The 11925-nt window shown below is 46.3% G+C and overlaps 3 protein-coding genes across 3 annotated transcripts; 2 read left to right on the forward strand and 1 right to left on the reverse strand.

Moving 5' to 3' along the window:
* Positions 1 to 2873: 2873 nt before the first annotated feature.
* On the reverse strand, positions 2874 to 3626 carry EV420DRAFT_1474315 (uncharacterized protein; the record flags this gene model as incomplete). Its single annotated transcript, XM_060469202.1, has 4 exons — positions 2874 to 3213; positions 3318 to 3389; positions 3438 to 3509; positions 3556 to 3626. The coding sequence occupies 4 exons, from the start codon at positions 3624 to 3626 to the stop codon at positions 2874 to 2876; spliced, it is 555 nt and encodes a 184-aa protein (XP_060337489.1).
* Positions 3627 to 3994: 368 nt separating this feature from the next.
* EV420DRAFT_1635932 (uncharacterized protein) lies at positions 3995 to 4526 on the forward strand (the record flags this gene model as incomplete). The annotated part of the gene is made up of 2 exons (XM_060476512.1): positions 3995 to 4234; positions 4293 to 4526. The coding sequence occupies 2 exons, from the start codon at positions 3995 to 3997 to the stop codon at positions 4524 to 4526; spliced, it is 474 nt and encodes a 157-aa protein (XP_060337490.1).
* A 372-nt stretch (positions 4527 to 4898) lies between these two features.
* Positions 4899 to 8547, forward strand: EV420DRAFT_1635933 (uncharacterized protein; the record flags this gene model as incomplete). Its single annotated transcript, XM_060476513.1, has 10 exons — positions 4899 to 5288; positions 5342 to 5554; positions 5603 to 5974; positions 6027 to 6208; positions 6263 to 6592; positions 6645 to 7039; positions 7093 to 7278; positions 7329 to 7455; positions 7514 to 8175; positions 8225 to 8547. 10 exons carry the CDS (start codon positions 4899 to 4901, stop codon positions 8545 to 8547), a joined length of 3180 nt encoding a protein of 1059 aa, XP_060337491.1.
* Between the last annotated feature and the right edge of the window lie 3378 nt (positions 8548 to 11925).

An 11925-nucleotide genomic window follows, 5' to 3' on the forward strand; every position in this document is an offset into this window, starting at 1 on the left:
AGTCTGCTGCTATATTTGCAGTTTCCAAAGGTTCCTGTGTCATTTCGCGCTGCAATTCTGGCGGTTTCATGCCTCTTGCAGCTGGATTATGGAGCAACCGGTAACTTGGTTGATTGATTGATGCGATCTGGACCGATTTGGTACGTGGCTCGATCACCTTCCCACACCAAATGGGAAGCTTTGATTTGGTTGCCGGGGCATCAAGGGGCATTTCCCCTTTTGATTCGGCAATTTCGGCAGCCGCGGAATCATCGGAAATGTCACCTGGAGTCTGCTCGACATTGTTCCCTAACTCCCCCTCGAGCGATGAAGGGTGGGATACAATATAGTCATTGTCTGTAGGCTCTTTAGTGTTGTCATCAAGGAATATAACATTTCTTGAGGTCTGAATCTGTCTGGTCTGAGAATTATAATATCTCCAGGCCCTAGATTCATCTGTAAGACCTGTAAAAATGAATTCCCTTGATTTCGGGTCGAGTTTTGACCTTTTGCTATCTTGCTGCAACACCCAGCACTTTGCTCCAAACTCCTGGAGTGTTGAAATGTCCGGTTTCATGCCCCAAAACACTTCTTCGGGGGTTAGATCATTCTTGATGGCCTTAGTCAGTGATCGGTTCTTCAGGTACATGGCATATGCCACGGCCTCGGGCCATAGGAATTTTGGCAAGTGATGTTCTTCTAGCATGGCACGCACATGCTCCACGAGGGTCCGATTGACTCTCTCCGCAATTCCGTTTTGGGGTGGGGAATATGTGGCAGTCAGTTCCAACTGAATGCCATTGCCATGGAGGTATTCCTTCACCACCTCATTAATGTATTCCTTCCCATTATCAATCCTCATAAACTTCAGGTCCTCCCCTTTGTGGACTTTGATGTATTTCTGGTACTGCTGGATTTTCTTTTGGATCTCCGTACCTTCTTTTGACTTGAGAAAATACAATATTGTCCTCCGGGATTTGCCATCTGTGAAGCTTATGTAATATCTTTCTCCATGGATACCGTGAGTTCGGGCTGGCCCCCATAGGTCCGAAAATGTCATTTCACCTATTCTTGTGTATTCTCTTTGAGCTTCTTGTGGAAATGGCTCAACATGGTGCTTGGCCTTTATGCAGGCTTTGCAATCCTTCTGGGGCTCAGCTGACTCATCCACATCCATACCCTTGACCATCTTCTTTCTGAATAATCTCTTTACCGATCCTATATTTAAGTGGCCCATCACTCGGTGCCACTTCTGCCATGATCGGGCTGGTTTAATTGCGTGGGCTTGAGTTATTTCTGGCGCAATGATGTCAAGGCTATACAGCTTCGAAATCTTATCTCCATGACCAATTGTCTTGTCATGCGGTGAGATAATATCCATCCGGGATCCTTTGAATTTGAGTTCAAACCCGGCATCCATGATGCGCCCTAGCAAAATAAGATTGAATGGTGCCTCGGGACAGTGAATACAATCCTTCAGTGTAACTGAAGTAGTCTTGTCCCCTTCAACCATTTTAATCTTTACTGTTCCTCTTCCCAAGCCTTTTGACTTTCCTACACCAATAACTTCATGTCCTGGGGTCTCAACATAGTCAGAAAAATGCAATCTGTTCTTGACTATATGTTTAGTTGTTCCTGAGTCCCCCAGCCATGATGACCCTGCAAGCATAACAAGTGCAGTGTCTGTAGTGCAAAACGCGTAATCTTCTTCATCTGAATCCGATTTGGCAACATGTGCCTGGGTCTGGCCCTTCCCTTTCCCCTTCCATGACTTTCCAGAATTCTTCTTTTCATTTGGGCAATTTGCCCTGATGTGACTGGCTTCTCCACATCCATAACATGTGATTTTTGAGTTGGACTTCTTCTTGCCATGTGCTGCAAGTGTTGTGGTCGGATCAGAAGTCTTTTCTCATAATCGGATGTCTTCCTGGAGAATTCGGGAAATCAATTTGTAGGAATCTTTCAAATCTGCAGTGTCCACTGATGAAATGAATGAATTCCATGATTCCGGGAGTGATGTAAGCAGTGTAATAGAGAAGTCCTCCTCCTCAACTTTCTGCTTGAGGGATGCCAGCTCCTCCTGATAGGACCTCATAGTCCTGATATGTTCCTCTATGTTTCCCCCTTCTTCACACTGAGCTCTAAAGAATCTCCTTCTAACAAGGACAATTCCCATGGGTCCCCTGGACTCATACATGTCTTTTAGAGCATTCCATGCTTCTTCTGAAGTCTTCGAACCAGCAATATACACCAGCGGGCCATCCGAAACCCGCAACCTTATTGTCGAAAGAGCCTTCCTATCGCTCTTCTTCCAATCTGCCACCAGTGCCGCTTCTGCTGGGGCCTTGATGCTTCCATCTGCATAATCAATTAGACCTAAATCGGTTAGGATATCGATCATTTTGATTTTCCATGTCGGGTAATTTTCTGGGCCCTTAAGAGGGTCAATTCTGTAAACGGACTGGCTTTCCATGTGGTTCTGTATGTGTACGTAATGTACAAAAGTGTGAAGTAGGTAATGAGGTAAGTAGTTCAGTTAGGGCCGGGGCCCATAACCTGTTGGAAGTACAGAGGAGAATGTGTGTGAGAGAGAATTAATTAGCCTCTTGAGGGAGAGGCATCGTACTTAAATACAAGTTGTACTACTTCTAGAATTTACTACGGATTACTATATGTGTCTACTATTGCGGTTAAATGTTCATGCCGCTTAGTCATGCCGAAGCTTCGAGTGCATTCTAGCACTAACTCAGGATTGCTATCCCAACATGGAGGACATATGGCGCGTTGCAATCGATGGTCCTTATAATTTACGTGTCACATACAACAACTACAGGCTAGTGTGGCAAAGAGAGGCGAAGATGTATATAGCTGTGTAGTGAATACATGTTGAATTCTTAATCTATCAGAAATGCAAGCTCCCCGTTCTTATATTTCTCCTTTAAACCAGCAGGACTGATCATCGCCTCCAAGAGCATCTCCTCCAACCAGCCCACCAACGTGTGAACCGGATCTAGTACCATGCGAAGCCGTCTCATCTCCTTCCTGACACCCGTCGTATTTAGAATAATGTATTCGTGCTGCAACATTGACCGCTCGATGGCAGATATCTCCAGAACGGCATTGTCGAGGAGACTGCGGTAGCCTTTAGGGCAATTGACAGTAACAGTTTGCTGGTATTGCCGATACACGGAGTTGGCGAAACCTTTCGGTGAGTCCTGCGTAAGCATTCCAAACCTAGCATAGAGGCGTTCAATCTGATCCATCGTTTCAGCTAGTGATGAACAACGCCTGTGAAGCTCAGAATGACTATATGATAACGCTGAGGAAGAAACACGCACTCAGCATGTGAATGACCACTGTTCACTTCGATTTCGACAAGGCGTGCCGCCTGTCGAACCAGTGGCTCAAGCCTGTTAATTTGGTAAGAAACGACGCCTCCATGGAGGGAATTCACGCACCTGCACCCGTGTCTTTGGTTTTTCTTCTTTCGATAGTTGTCCCGTCGTTTCTCATTGATCAAGTTATGGTGCCTGCAAAAGAGGTCAGCAACCCAACAAATAGAAAGAGTAGGCGTACTTGGCGTAGCTGCGACGACTACTAGCATTGTGCGCTGCTCGGCGCTCCTCCGTATAATCCACTGTGACCATCTGAAATGGTGAAAGAGAACCTAGTCGAGACCAAAAGTGGCGGTGTCCTCCAACCGAATAACGAAGTTGAATTGACTGGAAACGTCAAAAATTGACTGCTGGAAATGTCAAAAATTGAATCCACTGGAAATGTCAGAAATTGAATCTGCTGAAAATTGAATTTACTGTAATGTCAAAAATATATATTTACTGTAATGTCAAGGATACATCTCTACTGGAGCAAATTTAAATCTTACTTGCACTGATCCCCGGTGGTTCAGGCTTTTAAAAGGGGACAACCAGCAAAAATTAGATCAGACTATCCACTTTTGAAGCGGCAAGCAAAATGTACGTACTCCTCCTGGTTTTGCTCTGCAGAGGCTGTTGACATGTCGACCAGGTCTAGATCTTCATGGGTCGGCACCACCAAAGAACAGCAGGAATTCTTGGAGCCGTATATCGCCTACTATCGCCGCCTGAAAGCAGATGCCTGTAAACATCCAAAACCATACTCTGTCTTTCAATCCCAGCTCTGGCTACTCTGGAAGGATCGTTTCCGTGCTCAGCTGCAACTGCCTGACCCTACCGATAAGGATGCCTGTAAACACTGGTACGCCTGCCGCCAGAAGGTAAGCCCATGAGCCAGTTGTGTTTGAGTGCCACTGAAGTCATTCACTTCCTTCACAGGATCTTGCTGCAATCATTCGTACCCTTGAAATGTGGGAACCCTTCTATGCCGCAGGTCGTAAACGGGAGATGGCCCAAAGAGTAAAGATCAGGGCGAAGGTCGCAAAGGCTGCAAAGGCTGCAGCACAGACACGTAGCAATGGGCAGGAAGAAGGGGTATCGGGCGTTCGAAGGAGTGAGAGGATGCCCAAACCACGGAAGCTCGTTGATAATGTCGAATCAGAACTCGCATAGGCTCCTATCTTTATCTCTATATAGTAACATCGTGATACCAACACGTGTAATCATGCTTATTCAGACTTGCCCTCTTACGCTCTCTACTGTGTTGCTGCCTCACATACTCTCAATGCATCTGCGTGACTTGAAGGTACGACACATGGACTAGGAAGATTGATTTCAGATGACCATGTGTTGGTGGTAAGACGGCAGATGCCCGAAGTTCTGTTTGTCTCTCGGATTCGGATTCTTACCATTGGGTTACAGGATGTCAGTAGTTTCCTACTCTTGTATAAGAGAGATACGTTCTTTCAATAAAATCACGAGTTACTTCTCCCATCTTTCTCAGAACCTACCGACTCTTTCCTTTCATCTACCAAATCTACCAATATGAATTACAATCCTCGCAAAAAGGGTCGACGGGCTCAAATGGATATCCTCGATACCGCAGACGATGACAATACGGTGCAGATAAGCATTGATCTCCCACCAACACAAGAATATCACTGGCATACTGACCACTCACTATCTGCGTCATCCGCCACAAAGCGACATACCGGCAGAAGCACTCACATTACAACGACCCATCTTCCTTTAGAATTGGCCTCTGACAATATTGTTCCCACTTCCCAAGAAAGTTTGGCTTCTTCTGCATGGGATGGCTCGCTTGCAGTGGGCATGTCCGCATTATCGTTCCTTGATCCAGACCACGAAGTTCCTACTGAGTTCGCATTGGCATCAAATGACAGCGAGGGGGCACGTCTTCCCAGACCAATGGGCGTGAGTAAATTCTTGTTGCTGACCTGCTTCTTATAGTGCAACTTATCTCATAGGACCACCCATTGTTGGTCTGGAAATCCCAGCGCAAGGAATTTCTCGAGGAGGTTTTGCAATCAGAGTCGCCGGAACATACAAACTGTACTGACTGTGATATGTGTGGGTTAGAGCAGGGTAAACATCGCTGTCTATCTTGTTTCGATGGTCAGATGCTGTGTCGTGCGTGTATCATTGAGCGTCATCGGGGTATGCCCTTTCATAGAGTGGAGGTAGGCCCTTACACCTCTTTTGTTCACTTTTCTCATGAAGTTTTTCAGGTCTGGAATGGGTCCTATTTCAAGAAGATTTCATTGGGTGACCTTAGTCTCGTTGTCCAGCTAGGACACAAACTAGGGCAGACATGCCTGATTCCTGCGGTTGTTCATTCTTTTGTCGTGATCAACGTCGATGGGATCCACACGCTTCAAATGGGTTTTTGTGAATGCACGCAAAACGTTGACTTGGACCACTATCAACAGCTTCTTCGAAGCCATCTCTGGCCTGCCACGACTGTCTATCCTCAAACGGCGGCAACCTTTCGAGTTCTTAATCTGTTTCAAGTTCTATCATTTATGTCAAAGATTTCCACTTATGAGTTCTACCATACTCTAGCTCGCTTATCGGATAACACAGGACTCCATCCACCACCGGTATGAGTGTTATTTATCAAGATGACAGATAACAGTCCTAAACGTATTCTAGGATCGCTATGATTCATTTCTTCAAATCATGCGTGAATGGCATCACTTCCGCGCACTGAAACGCTTTGGCCGAGGACACGAGCAAGAAGGTATTGAAGAGACTCAGCCAGGCGAACTGGCGCTTTGTTGTCTGGCATGTCCACACCCGCATGTTAACTTGCCAGATGGGTGGTCACACAATTTGTAAGGGAATAATATCCGCTTTACGTGTAATCAAACTAAAGAATAATGGTTCAGGCAGAAGCGATGGTTGTACCGCTTATTCATCACAGTCGATGCGAACTTCCGTCTACGTCGTCTCAATGTATCAGATGAAATCAATGATCCGAGCTTGAACCAGGGATATGCCTATTTTGTGGAGGAGGAAAGTTTCAAAGCTCACCTGGAGAAATATAGTGGTGTCATTCCCGAGGAGGAGAAGAGTACATGCAACAATCACGATGCAGTGAAACTTGCAAATAGTCGCGGAGGGAAGGGTGCTGTGGCAACAGGTGTCGGTGCCGTTGTATGTGGACGCCACAACATGAAACGCCCTCTGTCCGTTGGAGATCTGCAAAAGGGCGAGAGGTACATCAGGTCTTGTGTCAAGCATTCGTGTCACTGACTGTCGATCCCGTAGATATATCAACATGGATTACTTCATTCTATCAACGCTCTCATATGACACGCCCCCTGACCTGGTCATCTCCTACAATATAGCGTGCCAATGGCGCAAGAAGTTTTTCGCTCGCATGGAGAAATATCCGGCTTCTTTGAGACTGCATCAAAGCAAACGTAATATCTTGTATCTTGTCCCGAAGTTCCATCTCCCAGCGCATATCTTGAGCTGCCGCAATGACTTTTCCTTCAATTTCTCGGCTAAGGTTGGACGGACGGACGGGGAGGCACCTGAGCGGGGCTGGGCTACGACGAATGCCTTGGCTAATAGTACGAAAGAAATGGGTCCAGGGTCTCATCGGGACACGTTAGATGATCACTTTGGCGATTATAATTGGCGAAAAATCATCATCATAGGTGAGTATGCATAAACACAGGAAGTGCATGCTAACTGATACTACAATACCTAGCGTCGACTATCTGCGAGAAATATAAGGATGCTGTTACTGCCAGAGCTCAACATGTTACCGAGTTTATCAGTTACAAAGATGCTTTGCGGGCTGACCATTCGACCGCTCTTCATCAATGGAGAACGATGGTCCTTGCATGGGAAAGTGATCGCACAAAACCAAATCTGTTCTCTCCTACATTATGTCGTGAGTCTGTCCATGATCTAAAGTCAGTACACACGCTGACAGTTTTTCAGTGGTAACTGAAAACGCTGTACGATTAGAATTGGCTCGAGAAGAAAAAGCCAAAAAAAGTATTGAGATTCACCACGATGTGAGTCCTAGTGAATTCATTGCTCAAGGTTTACAATTGGAGGAAGCACAGTATGTCTATTCATTGAAAGCTCACCTGAATATTACACTGAACCGAATATGCTTGCAGGGTGCGCTTAATTGATGACATCAAGGAACTCGGGACCCATTCAACCGACTTGCAACGAACCAGGATCCAACAGCAAACCAACCGCATCTCCCGCAAAATCGAAGCCTGGATCGAGATTCAAAAGGTGTACATGCCAAAGACAAGTCTACTCCGCACCCGGGATGATGATCGGCGCACTCCTGGTGTTGAAATCCATCCTACCAAGATTCCATTGTATCTGCCTTTGGCGGCCTTGCGACTCAGTGCAGTTGATCCCAGTCCAACCAATACTGTTCTCAACGACAAGCGTCGCTTGCGGCTAGCACAAGCGCATGACACGTTAGCCATTTTACGTGATCATTTACTCCTCAAGTCTTATCTCATGATATGGCACGAGCGGTTCTCGCGAGGTCAACGATACGGAACGAGAGCCAACAATCTTATGCGTAGGGTGGAAATGAAAGTTTCAGCAGATGCAGCCCGATATCGAAGAGTGTACGCCGCACTAGATGCGGTATCAACTCATCTGGGTCGACACGAATGGAAGTCGGGTCTATTTCCCTTAAGAGATGAGGATATTCGTGGTCTGGATTCTTATGACGATATGACATCAGAGGGTCATCGTTCACTGTCATGGATCTGGAAGACAAACTTGCAAAGTGGAGAGGAAGGGCTCCAAGAAGGTCAGATTCTTCTCAAATCCTCACGCCATGACTAACATGCACTCCACAGCCTTACGTATCGAGTGGTGCAAGTCTCGTGCTCGAGTGCAGCGTTGGCAGGAAGAGTGTGAACTTTTGACAGAGGAGATCCGTCGCATCAAGGTGACGTTCCAGTTCTACAATAATGTATGGAATGATAGGGCAAGGAAGGTAAGCTTACCTGGTGCGAGAGCATATGCGTTGAAGCAGGCTGCTCTCTGGCAAGAACTTGGTGAGAATGCCGGCAAACAATGGAGCGACACACTGGCCTCCCTTCCTCCGGTATCCCATGAAATGCCTGACCCGACGTTGGACCTTGATTCCCCTGGACGTATCTCAGCATCGTCCTCCTAGTGTATTAATTTAGCATGTTATGGACTTTGGCCGCAATGTTATTAGTGTTTACTAATGCTTCTTAAATACATGACTGATTTTATCATACTCAGCGGTGACGATCTCTTCCAAACGATCCAACTTTTCGAAGACCTGCTCGATAGTCCACTGCCGGGGTTTCAGCCCATGATCAATCCATCTGTATTTGAGTCCCATGATGTAAAGGGTGAAGATCTCCTGATTATATGTATTAATGTTGTATTGATGGGCCTAGACATTGTAAAGACATACTATTTTTTGTTGCTCTCGTTCAGCTTTGTCAACAGGTGGGCCACTTATGAAACCACAGCAAGTACAGACATTTAAAAAATGTCAACGTGCAATCGGCAAGTACGGCGCTCTCGAAAAGAGGTCCCTGATCCGCCAGCCATAGAAGCTGTTCGCCAGAATAGTCCAAGCGAACGGCATAGCGATAAAGACCCGGAATGGGCAGCACACCAATGATCAAGCTGCCGCAGGAATATGTGAGTATCAGATTGAAGATTAAGCGAAAAGGACCTACTCTTCAATGCTGCCAACATCCAGGTAAGGATGGCACCCATGGAGATCCCCACTGATGGTTGGTACAGAACTCTCGATGCTGATCTTCGAAATCACCTGTCAGGAGTCCTCATCCAAAAAAGAAGTAAAGTCAAAGATCTGATCAAAACCAAAGGGGTCTGGCTTGTCGGGTGGAACAGCCAGTAGACGGATTCTCAGTGGGGGGCTGGGCGAGACATAACTGCCGAAGAGTCGCGCATGCATTCTCTTTTATAAGACCTAGCTATCCAAGAAGGGATGTCAGAAATATATATTTACAGTAACGGACGTACGTTTCCATAAAATACAATTTCGATCAAATATAAATTTATAGTAACGGACGTATGCTCCAATGAAGTACAATTTCGATCAAATATAAATTTATGGTCACGTATGAACGCCTAGGTTTCAACGAAGTACAATTTCCATCAAATATAAATTTATTGTAAACTCACCATAGCGCTTCTGTTCGGCATTTCATTTGTCCGATTTAGATAGCTTTGAATAGGTTCGTTGATTTTACATTGACATCTATGTAGTACAGTCAACAGAGCGATCCATAATATGGATGTTTGCACATACCATCCATGCTGACATTATTTCTACCAACAACTAACGGTGAAGGTATCTGTAGCACAAAGCTAGGGCGCTCCTTCGTGCGGAGAAGTGAGTCTGGGATGGGATGTAGGAGGGTTACGGCTGATGAAGGGAGTACAAAGAATGGTGTCTGATGTACACTACAAGATGTTAGTATCCCATTAGAATAATAGGGAAATACTAGCACCTGTGATGGAATGCCGAGATCCTGCCTGTAGAAAACCTGCGGAATGGTACAAAGCTTGATGCAGTTGACGTGGGGGCTGGGATGCCGTACGGTCTTCCAGAGAGCATCAAGGTACCTGAGCGAGCGAGAGAGCAGAGAGCAGTAAGAGCGCAGCAGAGAAATGGATAATGGGATTACTGGAGCAGACCATGATTATCCCGATGCTCATGACGCAAGCAACATCTGGGGAATTCTCGCTATAGGATAGTAACTTGAGGCACGGCCGTTAAAGTTGTGCATGGAGGGATAGGGAAAACTGATGGGAATGGTGGGAAGGAAATGGCATACCACTCCAGTACCGCCCCACGTGCATCGATGACAAAGCCGAGAAGCCGGGAAGGGTTGGATCTACAAGGTCAAAGGTACAAGATCAGATGTGGAGGAGTGAGAGGAGACGGGCAGAGATCCCATCAAGGGAAGGAACAATGCTGGATCGGTGACAAATATAGGATACGACGGAAAGGGAAATCCAAGGCGCATCGGTCGGCCAACAGGCGGGGGCAGGAGCGGTATACGAGGGTCATGTGACAGCCGGAAGAATACAATTATTGGAAACGTGTCAAATATTAATATATATTTGAATCTCTATAATGCATGTATTCTGACAGCTTCTTGACAGCTTCAGTAGTTACTGGCTATTTTATATTTCACCTTCCCCAGTAGTTACTGGGATAAATTGTATTAAATGGACAGTATAGCTTCCGCAAAACGTGTCCGCTCGGCGAAAGCAGATGAATTACAAGTGCGTTTTGATATACACATTGCCTTACTTTTCACTGAGCCTTTCAATCATCGGATATTTCGCGCCTGATGCATGAATTACACAAACGCGTTTTTGAGTAAAATGATCGACGTCAAACCGCCCGTCACCGGAGGCACCGCTAAGTAACTTGCCCTAGCCCAAATGGTTCAATAGAGGGTTCGCCGTGTATCGTGCATCCATTGATGTTGGTGAAACCTAGGCAAAGTTTACTAATGCGATAATCTTCTTAGAACGTAAACCTGCTTACCGGAAAATATTCTATCTGCCACTTCCTCACCCTTCATGATGTCCTGCGTCCATAACGCAGCAGCCAAGGAATATTCGGTATTGTTCGCCAGATCGACGGCCTCATCGACAGTGTCGTATACCGTAACTGTACGCAATATCAACACCACGATCAGTGCACCAAGACAAAGAGTCCATTACCAGGACCGAAGGTTTCTTGTTTCCAGATAGGCATCTCACGGGTGACGCTAGTCAACAAATGAGGCTGTACGGTGGATCCAATCCTTGGTAAGGTCTCCTAGGAGAAGCTCTGCACCAGAATTTACGGCATCTTGAATTAGTCTAATGACATTCTCAGCCGAGGCCTGACTGAACAACGCAGGTAACGAGTTGTGCGTCGGGTCTCCGGCCCTTAGCTTCTTGCATAGCTCCACAACAGCCGTAATGAGAGCCTTGGATACATCGCGCTAGACAATGACGCGTTCCGTCGATATGCAAACCTAAGCAAGTCTTACGTCAATCAAGCATTTTGCAAAATAAAAAACAAAATCACGAACCTGTCCGGCGTTGAACATTGCTCCAAAAGTGATATTCTTGGCAGCGGCTTCCGCATCATTCAGTACCTTGACAAGAGACTCGAACGTGTCTGAAGAGTAATACGTGACTTGAACATACGATACAAGGATTTTTCCTCCCAACTCGAAAATGCAAGGCTTCAGGTGTTTCGCCGCCACTGCCGTCAACGCCTTAGCCACTGCCGCACCACCAGTAAACTCTGTGGATCACTCACGAGTGTACAGAACGTTTGCCTCCTATACCCGTCCACATGAAGAAGGAAATCAGGCGTCTCCTGTCGCCTCACCTTTCACCCTTTCGTCGGACTCTTACTTCCCCCGTAAGGCGTCCGTCCAATTGAAGCGCGTGGGAGCGCTTGTCGAAGAGGCCGTGGTAACATCCCAAGAGACGATCCTGGTTGCGTCGAGGAAAACAAAGAAGGTCTCTATTTCAA

Source organism: Desarmillaria tabescens (assembly GCF_030435595.1).
Source record: "Desarmillaria tabescens strain CCBAS 213 chromosome Unknown EV420scaffold_3, whole genome shotgun sequence".
Classification (NCBI taxonomy): domain Eukaryota; kingdom Fungi; phylum Basidiomycota; class Agaricomycetes; order Agaricales; family Physalacriaceae; genus Desarmillaria; species Desarmillaria tabescens.